The sequence below is a fragment of the Balaenoptera musculus genome, chromosome 20 (assembly GCF_009873245.2).
Source record: "Balaenoptera musculus isolate JJ_BM4_2016_0621 chromosome 20, mBalMus1.pri.v3, whole genome shotgun sequence".
Taxonomy (NCBI): Eukaryota; Metazoa; Chordata; class Mammalia; order Artiodactyla; family Balaenopteridae; genus Balaenoptera; species Balaenoptera musculus.
In genome coordinates this window covers 5,424,532-5,445,647 of record NC_045804.1, presented here as the reverse complement: position 1 = coordinate 5,445,647, position 21,116 = coordinate 5,424,532, and the positions used below count along the sequence as shown (strand labels likewise).

The 21,116-nt window shown below is 48.5% G+C and overlaps 1 protein-coding gene across 8 annotated transcripts in view; it reads left to right on the top strand.

The window, feature by feature from the left end:
• The window catches only part of SLC39A11 (solute carrier family 39 member 11), a 423,988-nt gene that overhangs the window by 119,398 nt on the left and 283,474 nt on the right, over positions 1 to 21,116 (top strand). For all 8 annotated transcript variants that reach the window (XM_036835763.1, XM_036835759.1, XM_036835758.1 and 5 more), the window contains exon 4: positions 8,150 to 8,308. In XM_036835763.1, coding sequence (XP_036691658.1) covers positions 8,150 to 8,308 — 159 coding nt within the window. The remainder of the gene's footprint in view (positions 1 to 8,149; positions 8,309 to 21,116) is intronic.

The window sequence follows — 21,116 nt, the reverse complement described above, 5'->3', positions numbered from 1 at the left end:
ATTTTGTCAAAGCTAAGAAATTAACATTGGTACATTACTATTACCTAATCCCAAGACTTTACTTGGATTTCACCAGTCATCCCACTAATGCTCTTCTTCTATTCCCAGGATCCAATCCAGGTTACATGTTGTGTCAGAGTGTTCTTATTTTAAGGTGCTGTCTGCAAGAGGGGAAGGTTTGCCTTCAGTTCAGAGCCCTAGGCTCACATTATAATAAACCTTGGCTTTGTTTTGAAACCCCAGCTTTAGCTGAGCGGCTAGGAGGGAGTCATAGTTTTAGCTACATAATTACTTGTTTCCCTACCCCTAAGGCAGTTACTGGCTATTAATGGGTTTAGGTTTGTAAGGTCTGATGTATCTCGAAGAGGACCATGTTTAACAACATCATTACCACTGTTTACTGGTCGCCAAATATTTCCTTACTGCTGGGTTTTCTTGGACTAGCTCCTATCACAATGGTGGAGAATGTCCATGGGCTTGATGACATTTGGTTATTGCTAAGGCTGATTCATTCCGGCCTGTGGTTCCGGGATGCTTTGCCTGATGATAAGGAAGACAGCAGCTTAAACCTTGTCTTTATTCTGCAGCTCTTAGGATTTCTTAGAAGACTCTGGGTCAGTGTAGGGCCGAAGGATGGCACTAAGTTGATCCGGGGTGGTGTAGTCAGCTTTGGATGTCATGAGCTTGCTTTGCGGCTCTGGGGAAGCCACTGAATCCCCTTGGGTCTCAGTTTTTCCATCTGTTAAATGAAGCCTTTGGTCTAGGTAGAGCCTCCTAAAATCCCTTTCAACTCTGTAAGAGTGTGATTGCATCAGTAGACTATTCAGTGGAGTATCCATGAAGCTCTGGAAGTTCTGTCAACTTCTTTCCACACCCGAGAAAAACTCCATTATTTTAAACAATCACTCATCCCGTGTTTGTCAAAGGAGTGAAGGCATTTGAGTATGAGCCTATACAGTACTTGATTTGGAAGGTGAAATCACTTTAAAACTTAGGTAATAGACTAAAAAATGAGTGTTGAATCACTTCCTGATTACGCCTTCTTCCAATTTCTCCGCCCCCATTGCTCCCTTTCCTTAGCAAGGATAGCAGAGCACTCATCTGGGCCACAAGGAGTGAACAGCTGCTCCGTCCAGGACCACTCAGATGGGTGGCACCAGCATGCAGAGATGCTCGTAGCACAGCCCTGATCCTAGAAGAGGGGTCGAGGGTGAGGTGGGGAGGAGGGTGAGAGCCTGCTGAGTGAAGGCATGCTCGGGAGAGGGAAGAGTCCAACACAGCACAGCTTCAACATGTACTTCCTGCCAGGAATTGGATTGGTGCGGTATACGCATTGCCCCATAGAATTCTTCAAACAACCTTGTTAAATAGTTTGCTGCCCCCATGTTTAGTTTTCTCGAAACTGAGCTGCAGAGAGCTTAGGTTATTTGTGTAGGGCTCCCCAACTAGTACGTGGCAGAGCCAGGATCCAAACTCGGACCTGATTCTAAATCCTGCATGATATACGTGGACTCAGGCAAAGGGTGTAGGATGCTTGGAAGAAAGGGCATGAGAGATGGGTCTTGATGTTTTGGCATTTTCACAGGTGGGAGTGCCTGGGCCAAGGCAGGGGGGCTGAAGGGTCCGGCGCACAGCCGGGGATGGGGCAGTGGTACAAGATAGGATTCTAACGGGTGGGTAGGCCAAGCTCAACTTTTTAAAAATTAAGTTAAACTTCACATAGCATTAACCATTTTACAGTATGAGATTCAGCGGCAGTTAGTACATTCACAGTGTTGTGCGACCATCACTTCTACCCAGTTCCAAATATATATATATATCGGCTACACCGCGTGGCATGTGGGATCTTAGTTCCCCGACCGGGGATCAGACCCATGCCTGCTGCACAGGAAGCGTGGAGTTTAACCCACGGACCGCCAGGGAAGCCCCACTTCCACATATTTTCCTTCCCCCACAGGAGACCCCGTGTCCACTAGGAACTGCTCCCACCACCCCCTGTCAATCACGAATCTGTTTCCTGTCTGTGGACATTTCATAGCAGTAGAATCCTATGTGACCTTTTGTGTCTGGCTTTTTCCACTTAGCACGTTTCCAAGGTTCATCCGTGTTGTAGCGTGTCTCAGTCCTTCACGTCTTCATGGCTGAAAAATATTCCATCCAATGGAATATTCTGTCTCTCCATTCATCTGTTGATGGACATCTGGTCTGTTTCCATCTTTTGGCAATTATGAACAGGTCCAAGATCAATTCTTTTAATTAACTCAAGCCGTTCATTCATTCGCTTGCCCATCCGTAGAGATGGACATTGAAGGCATGACAGTGGCTGAGATGCCAGGGGAGGCACATGAAAAAGAAGAGAGCCGAGGTGGGGTTCACCCTTGGGCCTGGGGAGAATCGAGGAGCACACACGGCTTCTCAAACACCAGCTGGCCTGAGACCCTCTCTGTCCACCCTTCAGATTTCTGAGCCCTGTGGTAGACCAACCAAAGCGACCAGGGACCGAAGTTAGACATTCAGTCCGTGTTTTGTTTATTTCCTCCTTAGCTCTTTTTTTCGGGAGCTGTTGTTGTTATTGAAATGCTCACTCCCTTCAGCATCTTTGATTACTGAGCAAAAAATTGGGCTGCTTTGGTCTTAGCGACATTTAGCTGGAGGATGGGCTCCAACACAAGCTTTCCCGTGGCTCATTTGATTGATTGGGCGTTACATTTTCTTTTGGGGAATAAAGAAGCAGAAAGGACTTCGGGGTACAGCGAGGCCCCTGTCACGTGCGCTGGAACCTGATTATGCATTCCTTTTATAGACAAAGGCAGGAAGGGGGAGGGACGACCGTCAGCTCCTCACGGTTACGTCTGATACCTTTAGGTCTGGAGCTGCTGATGCCGGGTCCAAGCTCGTACTGCTCAGGGCACGACAGGCCAGTACATCGAGAGACGAGGTGCTGGGGCAAGGAATAGCGTCTTTATTCCGAAAGCCGTCAGACCGAGAAAATGGTGGACTAATGTCCCAAAGAACCGTCTTACCCTAGTTAGAATTGAGGCTTCTTTTATACTAAAAGGGGAGGGGGCGTGGTTGGTTGTGGCCAACTTCTTGGTGTCAGAATCCTTTGTTCTTGCAGCTGCCCGCAGTAGGTCAGGTCATGATGTTCCTACAAGCCGCCCGTAAGACAGATGTTATTCTCTGTTCTGCAACTTTTTATCTCTATATGAACGGAAAAGGGTTAGTCAGGGTCCTGAGAATGGACTATCCTGTATATTTCAAGCTATGGGCAACATTCTTAACTTGTAGCAAATGCAATAGAATACATTTTTCTTTTTCTTTCTTTTAGATCCCATATATATGTGTTAGCATACGGTATTTGTTTTTCTCTTTCTGACTTAATTCACTCCGTATGACAAGACTCTAGGTCCATCCACCTCACTACGAATAACTCAATTTCATTTCCTTTTATGGCTGAGTAATATTCCATTGTATATGTGTGCCACATCTTTATCCATTCAGCAGGAATAAAGCGATAGACATAGAAAGTGGACTTGAGGGCATGGGGTGGGAGGGTGAAGCCGGGGCGAAATGAGAGTAGCATCGACATACATACACTTCCAAATGTAAAACAGTTGGCTGGCGGGACGCAGCAGCATAGCACAGGGAGATTGGCTCGGTGCTTTGCGATGACCTAGAGGGGTGGGATAGGGAGGATGGGAGGGAGGCTCAAGAGGGAGGAGATATGGGGACGTGTATGCATGTGGCTGATTCGCTTTGTTGTGCAACAGAAACTAACACAGCATTGTGAAGTAATTATACTCCAATGAAGATCTATTAAAAAAAAAAGCAATAGAATACAAAGGTTAAAGTAAAGGAAACAGATCCAATATAGAGTCAGATTTGTTCTCCCCTATCACGCTGTGGCCCAGTTTGCCTTTATAAGCAGGGCTGCAGCTGCAGGAGGGCTTTTGGTATCTACCATCTGCAGTCATAAAGGGGCTGGTTGGCAATGACTTGTTTTTTGAGTTCATTCCCTGAAGTCTTGGGCCCAGTGATTACCACCTCCTCTTTGCTAGACTATCCCCTCCAGGCCCTGCTTCTTAGGGGTAATTGAAGGTTAATCAGATATACTACTTCCTGCTTCTGTATCAGCTAGTTAATATGTCACTACATCCAGATTTTTTAAAAAATGCCTAACATTTAAAGGAGCTTTGTTAGTGTTGACAGTTCCAGGGAAGTCACCTATGTTGGGGGATTATTAAAAAAAAAAAAAAGGTTTATCATACAATCCAGCAGTCACACTCCTTGGTATTTACCCAGATGAACTGAAGAGTTATGTCCACACAAAAACCTGCACACAATATTTGTAGCAGTTTTATTCATAACTGCCAAAACTTGGAGGCAACCAAGATGTCCTATAGTAAACCGTGGTCCATCCAGACTATTATTCAGCCCTAAAAAGAACTATAAAGCCATGAAAAGACTTGGAAGAATCTTAAATATATATGACTAAGTGGAAGAAGCCAGTCTGAAAAGGCTGCAATACTGTACAATTTCAACTATAAGGCATTTTGGAAAAGGCAAAACTATGGAGACAGTAAAAAGATTAGTGGTTGCCAGTGGTTGCAGGGGAGCAGAAAGAGATGAAAAGGTGGAACACAGAGGATTTTTAGGGCAGTGAAACTACTAGCTGTGATACCAGAATAGTAGATACATGTCATTATGTATTTGTACAAACTCATAGAATGTACAACACTAGGAGTGATCTCTAATGTAAACTATGGACTTTGGATGATAATGAGGTGTCAGTGTAAGTTCATTGATTGTAACAAATGTACCACTGGTGTAGGATGTCAGTAGTGGGGAGGTTGTGCATATGTGGTACAGGGAGCATATGGGTACTCTCTGTATTTTCTGCTCAATTTTGCTGTGAACCTAAAACGGCTCTAAAAAAAAAAAAAAAGTAACGTATGCCTTTATATGCTGTGTTTTCTCTTGCTGCTGTAACAAAGTACCACAAGTGTAGTGGCTTAAAAGGACTCAAATGTATCATCTGACAGTACTGGAGGTTAGAAGTCCAAAATGGTTTTAACTGGGATAAAGTCAAGCTGGCAACAGGGCTGTGTCCCTGCTGGAGGCTCTTGGGAAGACTCTGTTTCTTTTCCTTCTCCGGCTTCTAGAGCTCACCACCCTTCCTTGGTTCATAACCTTTCCTCCATCTTCAAGCCAGCGGCAAAGCATCTTCTAGCTTCTCCTTTCTGACTACGACCTCTGCTTTTATCATCACATCTTCTCTCTGATGCTGACCCATCTCCCTTTCTCATAAGATTCCTTGTGATGACACTGGCCCCGCCCAGATCCAGGATCATCTCATCTCAAAATCCTTAGCCACGGCTGCAGAGTCCCTCTTGCCACGTAAGGTGACATATCCACAGGTTTTAGGGATTATGATGTGGTCCTCTTTGGGGAAAAAGTCATTATTTTGTCTGCCACATATGCCCTTTATTTAATTAATTTATTTATTTTAATAAATTGATTTTATTTATTTTTGGCTGTGTTGGGTCTTCGTTGCGGTGCGTGGGCTTCTCATTGCGGTGGCTTCTCTTGTTGCAGAGCACGGGCTCTAGGCGCGTGGGCTCCAGTAGTTGTGGCACACGGGCTCAGTAGTTGTGGCTCGCGGGCTCTAAGGCACAGGCTTAGTAGTTGAGGCGCACGGGCTTAGTTGCTCTGCGGCATGTGGGATCTTCCCGGACCAGGGCTCGAACCCGTGTCCCCTGCATTGGCAGGCGGATTCTCAACCACTGTGCCACCAGGGAAGTCCCCACATATGCCCTTTAAATAAACTTTTTTCGGGGCCCTATTGTCATTTCAGACAGGCGACCCAGTCTCTTTTCTCTCTCTCTCTCTCTTTTTCTTTTTCGGCCGTGCCATGCGGCTTGCGGGGTCTTAGTTCCGTGACCAGGGATCGAACCTGCGCCCTCGGCAGTGAAAGCGCGGAGTCGTAACCGCTGGACTGCCAGGGAAGTGCCCAGGCAACCCAATCTCATTTCAAGATTGATCCTTGGTCATGTTCCAGTTTATGTGGGAGACAGGGAGGCTGGCGAGGAAAAGAAATGAAGGAAATCCATTTGGGTTCTGGATTTGACTGGAAGGATAAAGGATCATTGATTCTCAAGGAGGGGACCCACCTGAATCGTCTGGGGTGCCTTTCCATTTCAAGCATCCCAGATTCCGGCAAACCCTCCCTTGAGAGACACATCCCTTCTGCCTCACCTTGCATCACTCGTCCATGAGAATATTGTATATTGCTCACGTGCAGGGGACAGAGAAAAGATTGGTACCCAGTGATGCATAGGGATGGAAAGGAGCTTTGACAGAAGAGGTTGGACTTCGTGTTGAGAAGGCGATGGGGATCCGAGGCTGGGGGGAGTACCCCAAGCACCATTGACAAGGATGGGATGTGGGGAGGGACTGGAAGATGAGGTGAGTGGCCTTACTGGTGATAATGGTCTAGATGGGAGGCCCTGCAACATGCAGGGATAGAGGTTGCTGGACATGCCTGTGCCTCTGTGCTGGTCATCCTTGGTGGGAGCTTACCGTGAGTGGCCGTTATGGAGGGTTGTTGAATTCTAAAGCAAGTGAGACAAAGTCCAGTAGAGGGATGGATCAGCCCCTGGCATAGAGGAGGCTCCCATAAGCTTCCTTTGGTGGTCCCATGGAACTGAACTGATGAACCATTTTCATTGTTTCTGGGAGTCTCTGAGGCAGGTGCGCTAAGACTTTTGCTGGGAGAGTCCAGTGCCAAACCGGTGACTGTGTGTAGATGATGCATCAAAGAAGAGAAATCATTTTCTTTTTGCACGGATTTGTTCTTTATTGTTGCATTCGCAATACCTGGTTCCGTCACTCTGAATGTTATTTTGGAGACAGATGATGCATATTTTTTTTAAAGGCAAGGCATAATTAATTTTAGAAACCCATTCAGCATTTTACATGTTAGTGCTGACTGTCATATGGTTACGATGGGTAGTGGGTGTGCTCTAGCCAAGATGTCATGGTGTCTGTAAGAGTAAACAACTGTGGATGAGTGTTAAATTCACTAAATGCTGGACAACCTTTGATCAAATTGACCTCCCCGAGATTTGAGTCCAGCTTCAATTCTCCCTTTTCCCTTTTGTTTTTCCCCCTTACTGAGGTGATGATGGTCCCACTTTGCTCAGTTCCCTGGATCTGCCACTTCCTGGCTCTGTGACCTTGAGCAAATGATCTTATTACTTTGAGATTCAATTTCTTTATCTACAAATAGCAATAGAAAACAACATCTTCCTCCCAAAGCTGTTGGGGTGGATAAAATAAGATATCAGATGTGAAGCTTTGGTCCCTGGAAATAGTAGGTGATCAGTAAATATAAGTTCCCTTCTTCCTTTTTAGAGATGAGAAAATTGATGAGACCGAGTTGACATGATCTCACTGGTTGTCTTCAAATATTTCAAGGGCTGTCGCACATCACAGGGGAAAGACACCTTCCTTTAGTGCTCTGGAGAGCAGACGTGGTGCGAATAGGTAAAAACCGAAGGGAGACAGATTTCAGCTCTACTTAAGGAAGAACTCTGTAGTAATTAGAGCTGTCTCATGTCCAAGGCAGTGGAGCTCATGAAGTAGTGAGCAGTCTGGCCCTGGTAGTATTCAGTTAGCACAGAATTTCTCAGCAGTGCTGCTCACCTCTGGGACCAGATAATTCTTTGCTGTCAGGGGCTGTGATGTGCGTTGTGAGACATTTACCAGCTTCTCTGGCCTCTGCTCACTAGATGCTACTAGTAACCTCCCCCTCACCTCCAGCCCTACTTGTGACCACCAAAAATGTCTCCAGACATTGCCAGATATCTCTGGCAGTGGTTGAGAACCACTGAATTAGAGGCTAGATGACAGCAAACTAGACTCCCTCTTCCCAAGGTCAACTCCGTCCTACCCCACATTGAGTTCTTAACAACACTAGAATTCTCATGGTGGCTTTGTGCTTTGGGATGGTACCTACCACCAAGGATTAAAGGCCTAACCCAGGTGACACTGTGGGGTTCAGTTTGGGCCATAGAGAGCGAGGGCAGTCCCCACTTGGAAGGCCTTCAGGGGATGGTTTAATGGTTTGCTGCTTCTCGTGGTTTTGCAGGTCATGCTGGCCGCTTCCTATTGGTCGCTCCTGGCCCCGGCGGTGGAGATGGCTACGTCCTCTGGTGGCTTTGGTGCCTTGGCCTTTTTCCCTGTGGCTGTCGGCTTTACCCTCGGAGCTGCGTTTGTCTACCTGGCTGACCTCCTCATGCCTCACCAGGTGAGTACCACTCCACTTTGGGCTCTTGTGTCAGGATGTGTCCAGCTCTGTGCCATAGATTTACTTCTGTTGAAACTTGACATGCCAACTCGTGTCTATGTTAAGTAGCCAGTGATATCGAAATAGATATTTCAAGCCATGTAGGGCTTTTACCTGGAGGAACGGAATTGTGACTTAATGCCTAAAAGAAAATAAGCGCTTGGTAGTCTGACTCATCATCTCCTTAGTTACATTTTGATACGTTCAGATTTTAAATGTCAGATCTCATTATAAATATAGAGTACAGCTGACGTCGTGTGGTGCAACACTGTCTATATGAGTGGACCTAGACACTGGGGGAAGGGAGTGCCCATGACGGTGGTCCTGACCCTTAGAGAGCTTATGATGTCCCCAGGGAGATGACAACACACCCATCTACAGCGTAAGACCGTCAACAAAGCATCCCATCCACAAGGGCTTATTCATAGGAGGGTGAGGTGGGGAGACCGGGCAGTAGGGCCTTGGGCTGCGCTCACTTCTGCCATGAACCGGTTATGTGCCCCTTCTCCCCACTTTCCCTTCTTACGACTTGAGAATAACTCCCTTTAGGGGCTGCCAAGTGAAAACTAAAACAATCGAAAAAGGCGCCAGAATTGGGGTGTGCCAGCGATTTAGCTTTTTTTTTTTTTTTTTTTTCCTAAATAGTGCTGGTGGGTTGGGTTTGGGGAATGAGCATGTACTTGCTTACAGAGAAGCACAGAATGAACCCCAGCCTGAAGTCTGGCTCTGGTCACTGAGCAGAGAGAGCCAAGGCCAGGCCACGAGATCCTGACCCAGCGCCATCGGCTAAAACCGGCTCGGCTGAAGGGTGGGCGTCAATACGGACCCAGTGCAGGCACAAGTCACCTTACCAGATGCAGTGTCCCAGCAGGTCCCCGAGGTGGGCAGAAGCCCCCTGAGAGACCTGAGCTGGTGCTTGAATTCCCTGTTCACCCAGGGGAGGAGGAGGCACAGGGAGGACCATGTTGAGGAGCTGAGCTTCTCTGCTGGGCCGCTGTGGGCAGGAGCCGGTCGGGCTCACTGGAGTCTTCTGGGCATGTACCCCAGGAGGTAGGCTCACATCCTTTCCCCGGCCCACCTGCCTTCTTCTCCGTCGGAACGTGGCCCAGACACTCGTGAGAAACTGATTACCCATGTCCCAGAGCGGCCGGCCTCTGGCCCAAACAGCTGGATGTGATGGTTGGCTGGACAGCCGTGATGTTGTCTCGGAGGTGTGTCATTCTTGTTCATCGAGAGCGTGAACGGCCGTGTCAGTTTCCACGCCCTGGGCCCTTTGCTTCCTTGTTGTCAAGGAACATCTGCTTGGTAATAGCTTTGAGAGGTCCTCAGTACGGATTGCCCTATTCTGCTCTCAGGTCCGCCCTGGTTATGTGTAAACTTGCTGCTGGAGTGTATTCTACTTGCCCTGGCAGGAAAATCTGGCAGCCAGGGGCCTTAACTCCTGAACAGCAGACAGGGGGCTGGCTCAGCTGCTGTGCACAGCCCCTGCTGGTCTCATTCCGCCCTTCCCACCCAGGCCCACTTGGGCTTCTAAGGCAGTATCTTGCAGAGGGCTCTTTGCAATCGCGAAGGGTCACCCTTCCCTGATACCGGGGCCAGGGAGTGGGGGCCAGGTGTGTTTGACCAGCTGCCTGAATGTAGCAGCTTTCTCTGGGCAGTGTAAACAGTCATTTGGCCAATTTGTTCTGTGCAGCAGTTCTTTTTTTTTTAACCTTTTGCTTCCTGTTTGTTCTACAGTATGCTTTGAATATAGAGAAGATCCCAGGGGAAAGTCTTGGATAGACTACACAGAAAATTAGGCCTGGCTGGGGAGTGGTGGGTGAAGTTAATGGGTTTTGACCTTGAGTCCGTGTGGGTTGACTGAGCAGCCAAGGGGAATACAGTCCTCTGTCGGGCAGAAAGCCGGGGCTAGAATTTGGTTGCAGAATACTTGCTGCGATTGGAGTTTAGGAACCAGGAGTTCTGTGGGTCAATTCAGACTGAGATCTTTTCAGTTTCCTGTTCATTTCACCTTATGACAGAACCCCACCGCTCAGCACGTGGCCCAGGAAGAGGATGAAGTGAGAGCAAAAGGCTTTGGCTGCACTGGTGATGGAGGGGCTCATCCTGCAGAACAGGCCCCAGGGGAGAGGGGGACCTGCCTGTAGAAAACCCCCTGCCCTCCTTCCTGTCCTCTGGGAGGACCGTGCGTGGAGTCTGACGGGCTGAGAGGAAGTGAGTCAGTCTCTGCCTTATTTTACCTGCAGAAGTGAGCCAGTGCAGGAGTCCGCTCAGCACAGATGTGTGGTTTGAGGGATTCTTTTTTTTATATATATATTTTTAAAATTTATTTATTTATTTATTTATTTTTGGCTGCCTTGGGTCTTCGTTGCTGCCTGTCGATTTTCTATAGTTGTGGCGAGTGGAGGCTACTCTTCGTTGCGGTGCGGGGGCTTCTCCTTGCGGTGGCTTCTCTTGTTGTGGAGCACGGGCTCTAGGCGCATGGGCTTCAGTAGTTGTGGCACGTGGGCTCAGTAGTTGTGGCTCGCGGGCTCTAGAGCGCAGGCTCAGTAGTTGTGGTGCACGGGCCTAGTTGCTCTGCGGCGTGTGGGATCTTCCTGGCCCAGGGCTTGAACCCGTGTCCCCTGCATTGGCAGGCAAATTCTTAACCACTGCGCCACCAGGGAAGCCCCTGGTTTGAGGATTCTGACACTGACTCGTGACCGTCCAAGCACAGGTGCCACCACCTGCCCACGTCGGAGATGTCCACCCCGGTTATACTTACACGTTCAGGGTGGCAGGACTCTGGGTGGGTGAGAAGGAAATGGTTAACAACCGACCCTGTTCTCCAGCTGCATCTCCGTTCGTTCAGCCTTTCAGGTGTATCTGTGCCCCTTTTGGAGCAGGAGCACCGTATCGCTCATGAAAAGGGTTTTACTCACAACAGCCTGTCAGGCTGAACCCACGGTAGCTGTGTTAACTTCAGATGCATCAAATCGCTCCCGGAAAGGGTATTTATTTTCATGTATTTATCTGGGGATAGAGTAGAAAAGGCTCACGCGGGAACTGTTAATGGGAAATGAGCTGACAGGGTTTTACAGAGGCTTTGCCAAATGATATCTTAATGAGAGGGCGAGAGAGGCGGGGTAGGCGAGGAAGGTGCAGTCCGCCGGGCCCCGGAAGAGGCCTGACAGGAGGACGCCGATGGCGAATGCGGCTCGGGCCAGCCTGAGCCCAGCACTCCCCTTGGATGGTTCTAGGGAGAAGGGGAACGGACCTTGAACAGCTGTTTGGAGATACTGACATTTTTATGACCTTTGCAGTTTGCTTCTGTATACAGTTAAGGATGGCAGTTGGGTGGGAAGACTTCACCTTTAGTTTAAAACTGTGATTTTCTACTGGTGGGTAGAGGGGAGAGGAGGAGGAGGGTGGATGTGTGTCGCCATGGCTTGTGTCTTTCTTTTTAGTCATATTAGTATTACATCAACACAGCACAAAAATGTCATTATAAAAATTAAACAAAATTTAACGTGACACTCCTTTCTTGCTATAGACTGTGTCCTCCCAAAATTCATATGTTAAACCTCATCTCCAATGCGGTGGTATTCGGAGGTGGGGCCTTTTGAAGGTGACCAGGTCATGAGGGTGGGAGCCCTCACGAATGGGATTAGTGCCCTGATGAAGGAGCCTTCAGAGCCCCCTTCCCATTCTGCCACATCGGGACACGTACACACTGTCTGTGAACCAGGACGTGGGCTCTCTCCGGACACTGAATCTGCTGGCACTTTGATCTTGGACTTCTCAGCCTTCAGAATTGCCAGAAATAAATTTCTGTGGTTCATAAGCCACCCAGTCGATGGTAATTTGTTAAAGCATCCTGACCGGGGTAAGAGGCTCTCCTGTTCCCGTACTCTTCCCAAACCGGTCAGCCATTGTCATCAGTTTAGTGGGTATCCTTCTAGATTTTTCTCTTTTCTCTTTCTTTTTTTGTTTTTCTTTAAGAAAACGAATTATGTTGTGTCCTATAAATATCGAAATAGAAACACTGTCCCCTATGCTTGTGTTGTTCAAGTATGCTTTAAATCAACTCTATAGCTACATGAATCCTGACTCATTTATTTAGACTTCCCTTCTCTTTGCTTATGTACGTGCACGCATACATTTCACACAGTTGGAACCATCTGTGCGTTCTCTTGTGCGTTATTTTTAAAATTCGGAACGATTTTCATCCACAGTCATTTTAGTACATGTACCACATCTTTCCATCTTAGTGTAGCTCACCGGACCATTTTCCTGTCATTGAGGAGTTAGATTGCTCTGTGCTTTTACTTATGTATATATGTCCCTCTGGAAGATGTCATTTTGTTGTGTGTCTCCTGAAAAACAAGTGGTAACATCTTGGCTGTGTTGTGGGCACTTGCTTTTCCAGCTTTGCTTTACATCTTGACAACCTTCTCTCTGGGAGATGGGTGTTCCCCGCCCACTCCCCTCCCTCTCTTGGGATCTGACCTCCGAAGAGACTGCCCAAGGACTGCAGGGGGAGGGAAGGTAGTGGTGTCTGACTCTGCCTGAGACCCTCGGGGGGGCATCGAGGCTGACGGCCCCGCCCAAACGTGCTCCGGGGCAGGAAAGTCAGCAAGCGATAGGGGTGCGACCTTCTCCTCAGTGCCCTCCTTCATGTATCTGTGTCCCAGTCCTGTTCAGTTTCTCTTAGTTTTCGCTGTGATGGCAAAGAAGATGCCTCCGCTAAAAACTTAAACGAGCAGGATGTGTGCATACCTTTAATATGCACCTAACTGTTGTTGCTGGTGTCAATTCTGGCCACTGGAGTCGCTATGAGGGACCAGGCATGACAACTGTTGGGAAGTGACAGGTGATTATTTTCCCCCTCAGGGGTGATGCATGTTTTCCTCCCCTTCATAGATGCTTTCCATCTTCAGTGTGCTGATTCTGATTCTACTACTTTACGAACGAATACCTAATAGAGGAGATTGGGGGTGGGGGAATGGCAAGAATCGCTTACAGAAGGAGAAATCACAGTGGCATCCACCTCTAGAGTCCATAGCATAATTCTGGTATTATCAGATAAGCTCAACTAGCTTCACAGTGAAAACTGGCTCCCTGCCTCAGTTTTAACATCTCCTTTCTTTTGCTTTGCTGTGCTTTGAGATCTGCACTTCTATTTGATGCTCTAAGGTGCATCACGGGGTTGATGGACGGTTGACATTTCAGTTGGCCTGGAGAGAGCCTCCGTCCAGCTGAATCACCGGGCTCCTCCAGCGTGGGGACGTGACCGTGTCATCAGAGGAGGCTGGGCGCGGGGGTGGATTGGGCGGCCCCATTGTCTGGGAAACCAGGTGGAAGAGGGTTGGGGTTTTGCAAACTGCCCTTTTGCTTAACTGTGTACCCATCTGTCCTCATCTCCTAGGTCTGCCATAACAGACCACCACAGGCTGGGTGGCTGAAACAACAGAACTGTATTTCCTCACAGTTCTGGAGGCTAGAAGTCCAAGATCAAGGTGTTGGCAGGTGCCTCCTTCTAACCGTGTCCTCACGTGGTCTTTCCTCTCTGTGGGCATCCCTGGTGTCACTCTGTGTGTCCAGATTCCCACTCCTGATAAGGGCAGCAGTCAGATTGGATTAGGGCCCAGCCTAAGGGCCTCCTTTTAACTTCATCACCTCTTTGAAGACCCCACCTCCAAATCCAGCCACATTCTGAGGTCCTGGGGGTTAGGGCTTCAGCATATGAGTTTGTGGGGTTGGGGGGAGCAATTCAGCACATCACAGCATCCTCTCCGCTTCCTTTGATATTTATGGTACTAAGATTGAGAGGTAGCTCACCCTGTGGATGTATGGAGGCCCTCAGTTCAGGCACTGGGTGTTCTGAGCAAGAGCAAGCTGGCACTTGGACGGGCACGCTGAGTGGGCAGAGCTCGCTAATGAATACACGACGCTAACGAATACTTCAGTTTCTAATGGAGCAAACCCGCGAGCTTGCTGGCATTGGAAGCCGTGGCTGGTGAGTCCTGGGCTGCGGAGCGTTGCCAAAACCTTGTCGTTCAGATGAGTCACCGACAAAGGAGCGTTTTGAATCTTTTGTGAAAGCCAGTTTATTTCATCATACCGGGGGGCTCTTGGCCCACTGATGCCGCAGGCCCTTCACAATGTGGTATTTGTAGAGAGCTGGCACTCAGGTCTCCCTGGATCCGAAGCACCCATTTCCAAGGTGCCTGTGGAAGCCGTGGCCGAGGTTGCTTCTTTGGCCTTTCGTTGCCTCCTGCAGCCTCCTGTGACTTTTAGGGAGGCGCTCGGGTGTCGGTTTTGGTCCCGTTGGCATGCACCGGGGCTCAAAAGGGGGTTGAGGCCGTCTGCTAGCGTGGTGCGCTTGCTGGTTCTCAGAGGAGGCAGTGGGTTAGCCATCCTGTGGATGCCTTGCTCTACGCGTTTACCCGCTGGGAGCGCGCATCACAGACTCCCTTCCTCTCCACTCGCTCCCTTTGATTTCTAAGGCGGGCGGGGGCGGGGGCTGCTGTTCTACCCCTGTGTATGCCTGGGTGTGTTAGCTGCGCACCCAGTCCTGGCTCGTTGAGGCCACAGGAGAAGTATCTGTGGCTTTGCAGCCAATGGCGCAGAGCATCTGAGAGGGCCCAGTCAGAGCTTGGAAACCTGCCTCTGTGGGTGCTGTGTATTCCCCAGGTACCTTCACTGGGTCTGGCATGAACACGTACACTTGCACACACACATGCACGTGTGCGCGCACGTGCACACACAACGCACGCGAAGCGGCCATTTCAGTACAGGCTGGCTTGCTGAAGGGAACTCCCCAAGCACTGAATGATCCTTGTTATTTTAATAAAGTGGTGGGGATTCTGGAACGCAAATAGGCGTGGTTGGAACCTTCTGAGACTTGGACTTCCTTCTCCATGCTTAGAACACCTTTTCATAGTTCAGACCGTAAAGTGGTGACTGAATACTTGTATCCTCTTGCCCTCCGTTGAGCCAGGCGGCAAGACTATGGGAAATATCTAGAGACCACCATGGAAATTTATTGAACCAGTGGCTGGTTGGCAAAGATGACGGAGGCAAAGATGATTTACGAGGCTGGCTGGCTAAAGGAATTGGGTGTGCGTTTCATCATAATTCCTTCCTCCCAAGGGGGCCGCGGGGCGTGTCTTTCGGCTCACAGGTGTACCCCTCGCTAGGTGACTGGTGCGTCAGTGCCCGATAGAGCAGGCCCTGGCCACGCCTGTCCTGTCCGTCTTCTCTCGGATTGTGGTGGTGCTGGTGATAGTGTAGACGGCTCACCTCAAGGCTGGGGACTCATAACCCCAGAGGAGTTAGAGTTCTGGTATCAAAGAAGAAAAGAAGGGGTGAAGTTTGGGGATGTAGATGTTGGTTTGGCCAGTTCTTTGAGAGGAAGGAGTTGGATTAAAGCCACTGGAAAAGCTAAAACATTGTTAGCTTTAGCTACATATCCCCATAACGAGCCCCAGGGATAAATGACAGAAGGCATATCAGCGACAGTAGTAAATGGAAACGCCCTCTGAAGGTGCTCTGCGCAGCTCCACGCCTGCGGTTCCTTTTGTCCTGTGCCTTAGGACTGGGAGGAGGGGAAGGGACTTTCAGCCCTGTGTCTCAGAAGCACACCGTGTCTCCAGAATCCCAGCCAATCCCGTTCAGAGCCTCCCTTTTCCAAACGCATGGGTAAGCAATGGGAGGACTTACCTTGCCTCGACCTGAGTGAGACGGGGGAGTTCTGAATGTAATGCAAAAGCCAATAGACCATCACCAACACGCTGGCATGGTGCCCAGCTCAGAACACTGTCCCTCCAGCGTTTGCAGACCCTCTCCTAGTTACCCTGCAGGGTGCACTTTGTGTGTTCCTTCAGCAGAAAGCTTCCCTGGCAACCCCAGGTCCTGGTTCCACTTGGCACCTCCCCCATCTTGCCCTGTCTCTTCCCTGTGCTGTCATCACCAGTGGACCTGATCACTTGTGGCCTGAAGGCAGGGACAGGTCTGCTCTGGTCTCCCCTGTGACCCCTACAATACCTGGGCATCGTAGGTCTCCAGGAGGTATCTGATGAATGAATGAATGAATGGAGATGTTGGGAAGATCAAATGAGATCGTTGTTATGAAAACTCCTTAGAGCCTCAAAGTTGAAAGCGCTTTACAGCCGTGAGTTATTTTCTGGAGGCAGATCCATGCTCCTTGGCAAGTGACCACTTTTGGGGCACTATAGACACGAGGCACAGATAGTTAAATAGAAGAACTTAATCTGATTTGAATCTGTTATATTCTTGTTCACGCTTTATTTGCTTTCTTAATTATGTTTGCCTAAGACTCTAAAGACTTATACTGCTGTTTAGAGTCAACATTTTCCTAGCAATTCAACCAGGAAGTGTGTTAGAAGGAATGAGGGTGGGGACGGGGTGGGAAGGAGCTGGGAAGTTGCCTTTGGTGCTTTAGAAAAACATTGACACCTGGGCCTCCCTCTGTGGGCTCTGAGTCATGGTGTCCCAGGTGGAGCCTAGGTATCTAAATGAAAACATCCCCGCAGAGGCTCTGATGTTCAGCTGAGGTTGGTGACCAGCAATTGAAGGCAACTTATAACTTGCTTTGATTCAAGTGATGTTTTTTGGATGGTTCACTGCAATTCAAGTACCTTTCTCTTTCCTTTGGAAGCCAGAGTCTTACGATTTATTGCAAAGGACTCAGTAAAGAGGGAAAGAAGGGCTTCCTGCAGGTGATGAAGGTACAGTCTCAGGACGAAAGCGGGGAATGGACCTGGTTCTATGGGTTGCAAACTTCAGAGTGCACCAGAATCCCCTGGGAGGCTTCAAAAATGCAGTTGCCTGGGCCCTACCCCAGACTCAATGACTTATAAGCTCTTGGGATGCAGCCGAGGCATCTGCATTTTAAAATAGGTCCCTAGGGGACTTTTGACACTCACCAAAGTGAGGGAATCACAGAACAGTCCAGGAAGGTGTGCTGGAGGAGTCTGGAAAGCTGTAGTATGTGAGGGGCACAGACAGAAAACTTGGGAGGTGGGGTACCCAGAATCCTCTGTATTTCACGGTCTCCTTAAAAATGTATTTTTTTATGATACAAATGAACTTATTTATGAAACAGAGACAGACTCACAGACATAGAAAATGAACTTGTTACCAAAGGGGAAAGCGGGTGGGGGAGGGATAAATGAGGAGTTTGGGATTAGCAGATACAAACTACTCTATTTAAAATTAGGTAAACAAGGACCTCCTGTATAGCACAGGGAACTAACTGTATTCAATATCTTGCAATAAACCATAATGGAAAAGAATGTGAAAAAACATATGTATGTGTATGTATAACTGAATCACTTTGCTGTATACCTGAAACTAACACCGTCGTGTAAACCAACTGTACAAATAATTATTTTTTTAATTTATGTGAAATTCACATAACATAAAATTAACCATTTTATTTTTAATTTTTATTTATTTATTTATTTTTGGTTGCACCTCACGACTTGCGGGATGTTCCCTGACCAGGGATTGAACCCTGGACCACAGCAGCGAAAGCCCAGAATCCTAACCACTAGGCCACCAGGGAACTAGAATTAAGCATTTTAAAGTGAACAATTCAGTGCCATTTGGTACCTTACAATTTTGTGTAACCAGCATTGCTATCTAGTTGCAAAGCATTTCCATCCCCCCAAGAGGAAACCCCCATCCCCGCTAAGCGGCCACTCCCCCTCCCTCCCTCCCTCATCCCCAACCCCTGGCAGCCACTAATCTGCTTTCTGTTTCTATGGATTTACCCATTTTGGCTATTTCATGTAAATGCAGTCATACAGTATGTGACCTTTTGTGTCTGGTTTTTTTCCCTCAGCATAATGTTTTCCAGGTTCATCCACATTGTAACCTGTGTCAGAACTTCATTCCTTTTTATGTCTGAACACTGTCCCATTGTATGGATGTGCCGTCGTTTGCTTTTCCATTCCTCCGTTAGCGGACACTTGTGTTGTTTCCACCTTTTGGCTATTGTGAACAGTGCTGCTGTGAATGTGGGGTACAGGATTTGTTTGAACACCCTAATTCTCCATGCCTTGGGGGTATGTATCACGATCTCCGCTTAACCAGTGGTTAAATCAGGTCAGTCCACGTGGGCAGCCTTGCTGGCAGTTCAGACGACCCACAGTTTGCTGGAGTAACAGATGCAAAGCTCTCTGAAGCTCAGCTCTGAATAAGGAGTGGCCAGGAGGACAGTTGGGCAGTTAACAGGGCCAGAGGGAGGGGACGTCTGGAGGGAGCTGGTCGGGGTGGGGCAGTGCAGTTCTGTTTGGCTGTAGCTTCAGGCTAGCTTCGGTTTTAAGTGCCTTTTCTCAGCAAGGTTACAATGGAAACAGCCAGAGTAATCTTATTAGAAATACATTTCTGGGACTTCCCTGGTGGTGTAGTGGTTAAGAATCCACCTTCCAATGCAGGGGACGCAGGTGCAGTCCCTGGTCAGGGAACTAGATCCCACATGCGTGCCACAACTAAGAGTTCACATGCCACAACTAAGGAGCCTGCCTGGTGCCACCAAAATAAATTAAAAAAAAAAAAACATTCTGACCATTCACTCGCCATCCCAAATCCTTTGCGATCTCCCCATCGGGTCCAAGCCTTTTTGTCTTTTTTCTTTTTTATTTAACACGGACTTTCTTCAGGGCGCTCCTCCAGGCGCCTCCTTACCTCCTTAGCTTCAGCTCAGGCTGGTCCTCCGCCACGTGAACCAGCCACCACCTGCTGCAACGGGTTCTCAGGACACACGTGCCCTTCGTCATCCTGAGCCTTTCCTCGCGGTCTCCCTCTGCCGGGAACCACTTTCCTCCTTTAGCCGTCACCTGGCCAACTCCTGGTTCCCCTTCAGGTCAGGACAAAGGCATCCTTTCCTCCAGAAGCTTTCCCGGAGCTCCGATCTGGGCGAGGTGCCCCTGCATCTTTGTAGCTCTCCCCGCTGAGCCCCTGCCTGGCAGTTGCTTCCCTGGTGGACCGTCGGCTCCTTGGGGGCAGTGACTTGGTCAGTCTTGTTTGCCCTGAATCCCCAGCACCTGCCGCGGAGCCTGGCATGGAGAAGGGGGCTCAGAACGTGATTTGCTGTGACGTGAGGAAGGAGTGAGTGTGTGTTTGATCCTGGGACTTTATCCCTCACTGCATCCTCCAGCCTACATCAGCGCCTGCACCAGACTAGATGCTGTGGCCCCTCTAACACCTCCCTGCACGATAAACACTTCCTAAACGTGGGATCGTTGAGCGAAGAGGAGAATTGTACGTATTGCGTGTATTTACATATGTGCGTATGTGTATGTGCGTATGGCATTTTTTTAAAACAAACAATTCTAAGTAAAGTAGAGGGGAGAAGGCTGGCTTTGTGAAGAATCAGGTGGTCAGATGAGCTAAAACAGGGTCAAAAAACTTTTTCGGAAAAGGACCAGAAAGTAAGTATCCTGGGCTTTGCGGACCTCTTATGGTTTCCGTTGCCTTTTTCATTTCGTTTCCTTTTCCTTCCTTACAACCCTTTAAAAATGTGAAAAACATCTGTAGCTCATAGGCCGTGCAAAAACAGGGCACTGGCTGCATTTGGGCCACGGGCTGTAGTGTGTAGACTCTTGATTTGCAAGGTTCTTTAAGGCTAGTTACTTTTTAAACTTGGCTTTAGTGGTGTCATGTTATATGCATTTACACATGGCCCTTTTTTCTTGATGGTTAAAATTATATGTGTTAATTGCAAAAAAAAAAAAAAGTCTAGAGAATAGAAAAGTTCCAAGACATAAGAAAAATCTACTTTTAATCCCACTGCATGGGAGCAACTATAATTCATGTCTTGGAACATTTGCTTTCTGTTTCTTTTCCTGTTGTATTTTTTCTCTGTGTGGGAAATGTCATAAGAATAACTCACAGTCGTGGAGCATATACTGTGGGCAGGCACATTACATGCATAATCCTGTGGGGTCAGTGCTATTGTTAATTTTATTTTACAGATGAGGAAACTGAGGCCCACTTGTGTGATACGAATGATCTAGATGCATAAGGACCCGTCTCACTAAGTAGCAAGCCCAGGGATGCCCAGGTGGTGATGGCAGATGCATGTGTTGAGGAGGAGCCTCTGTCCCTGGGTCCCTGGGTGGCTGGAATGAGCAGAGCCCCTGCTTACAGAAGAGTAGGGTAGTTTGTTATTGCAGCAAAACACAGCCCATCCTGACTGATAACCCTGAACCACTGAGGCATTTGGGTAGCATCAGTGTTAGTCGTGTAATGCTATCTCGGGGGCCTCTGTACCCTTGTTTTAGATGCCAGGGGCATTTTGGTGGGATACTTTCTGTTTGTTTATGTGTTTTTTTTTTTTGTTTTTTTTTTATAAAGTAGGCTATTTAATTTTATTTATTTATTTTTGGCTGTGCTGGGTCTTCGGTTCGTGCGAGGGCTTTCTCTAGTTGCGGCAAGTGGGGGCCACTCTTCGTCGCGGTGCGGGGACCGCTCTTCATCGCGGTGCGCGGGCCTCTCACTATCGCGGCCCCTCCCGTTGCGGGGCACAGGCTCCAGACGCGCAGGCTCAGTAGCTGTGGCGCACGGGCCCAGCCGCTCCGCGGCATGCGGGATCCTCCCAGACCAGGGCTCGAACCCGTGTCCCCTGCATTAGCAGGCAGACTCTCAACCACTGCGCCACCAGGGAAGCCCCTGTTTATGTGTTTTGTTGATGAGAAATTAATCAGTCCATCTAAGGTAGAAATGGGAAATGTTATTTGAGCCTAAATGAGGATTATAA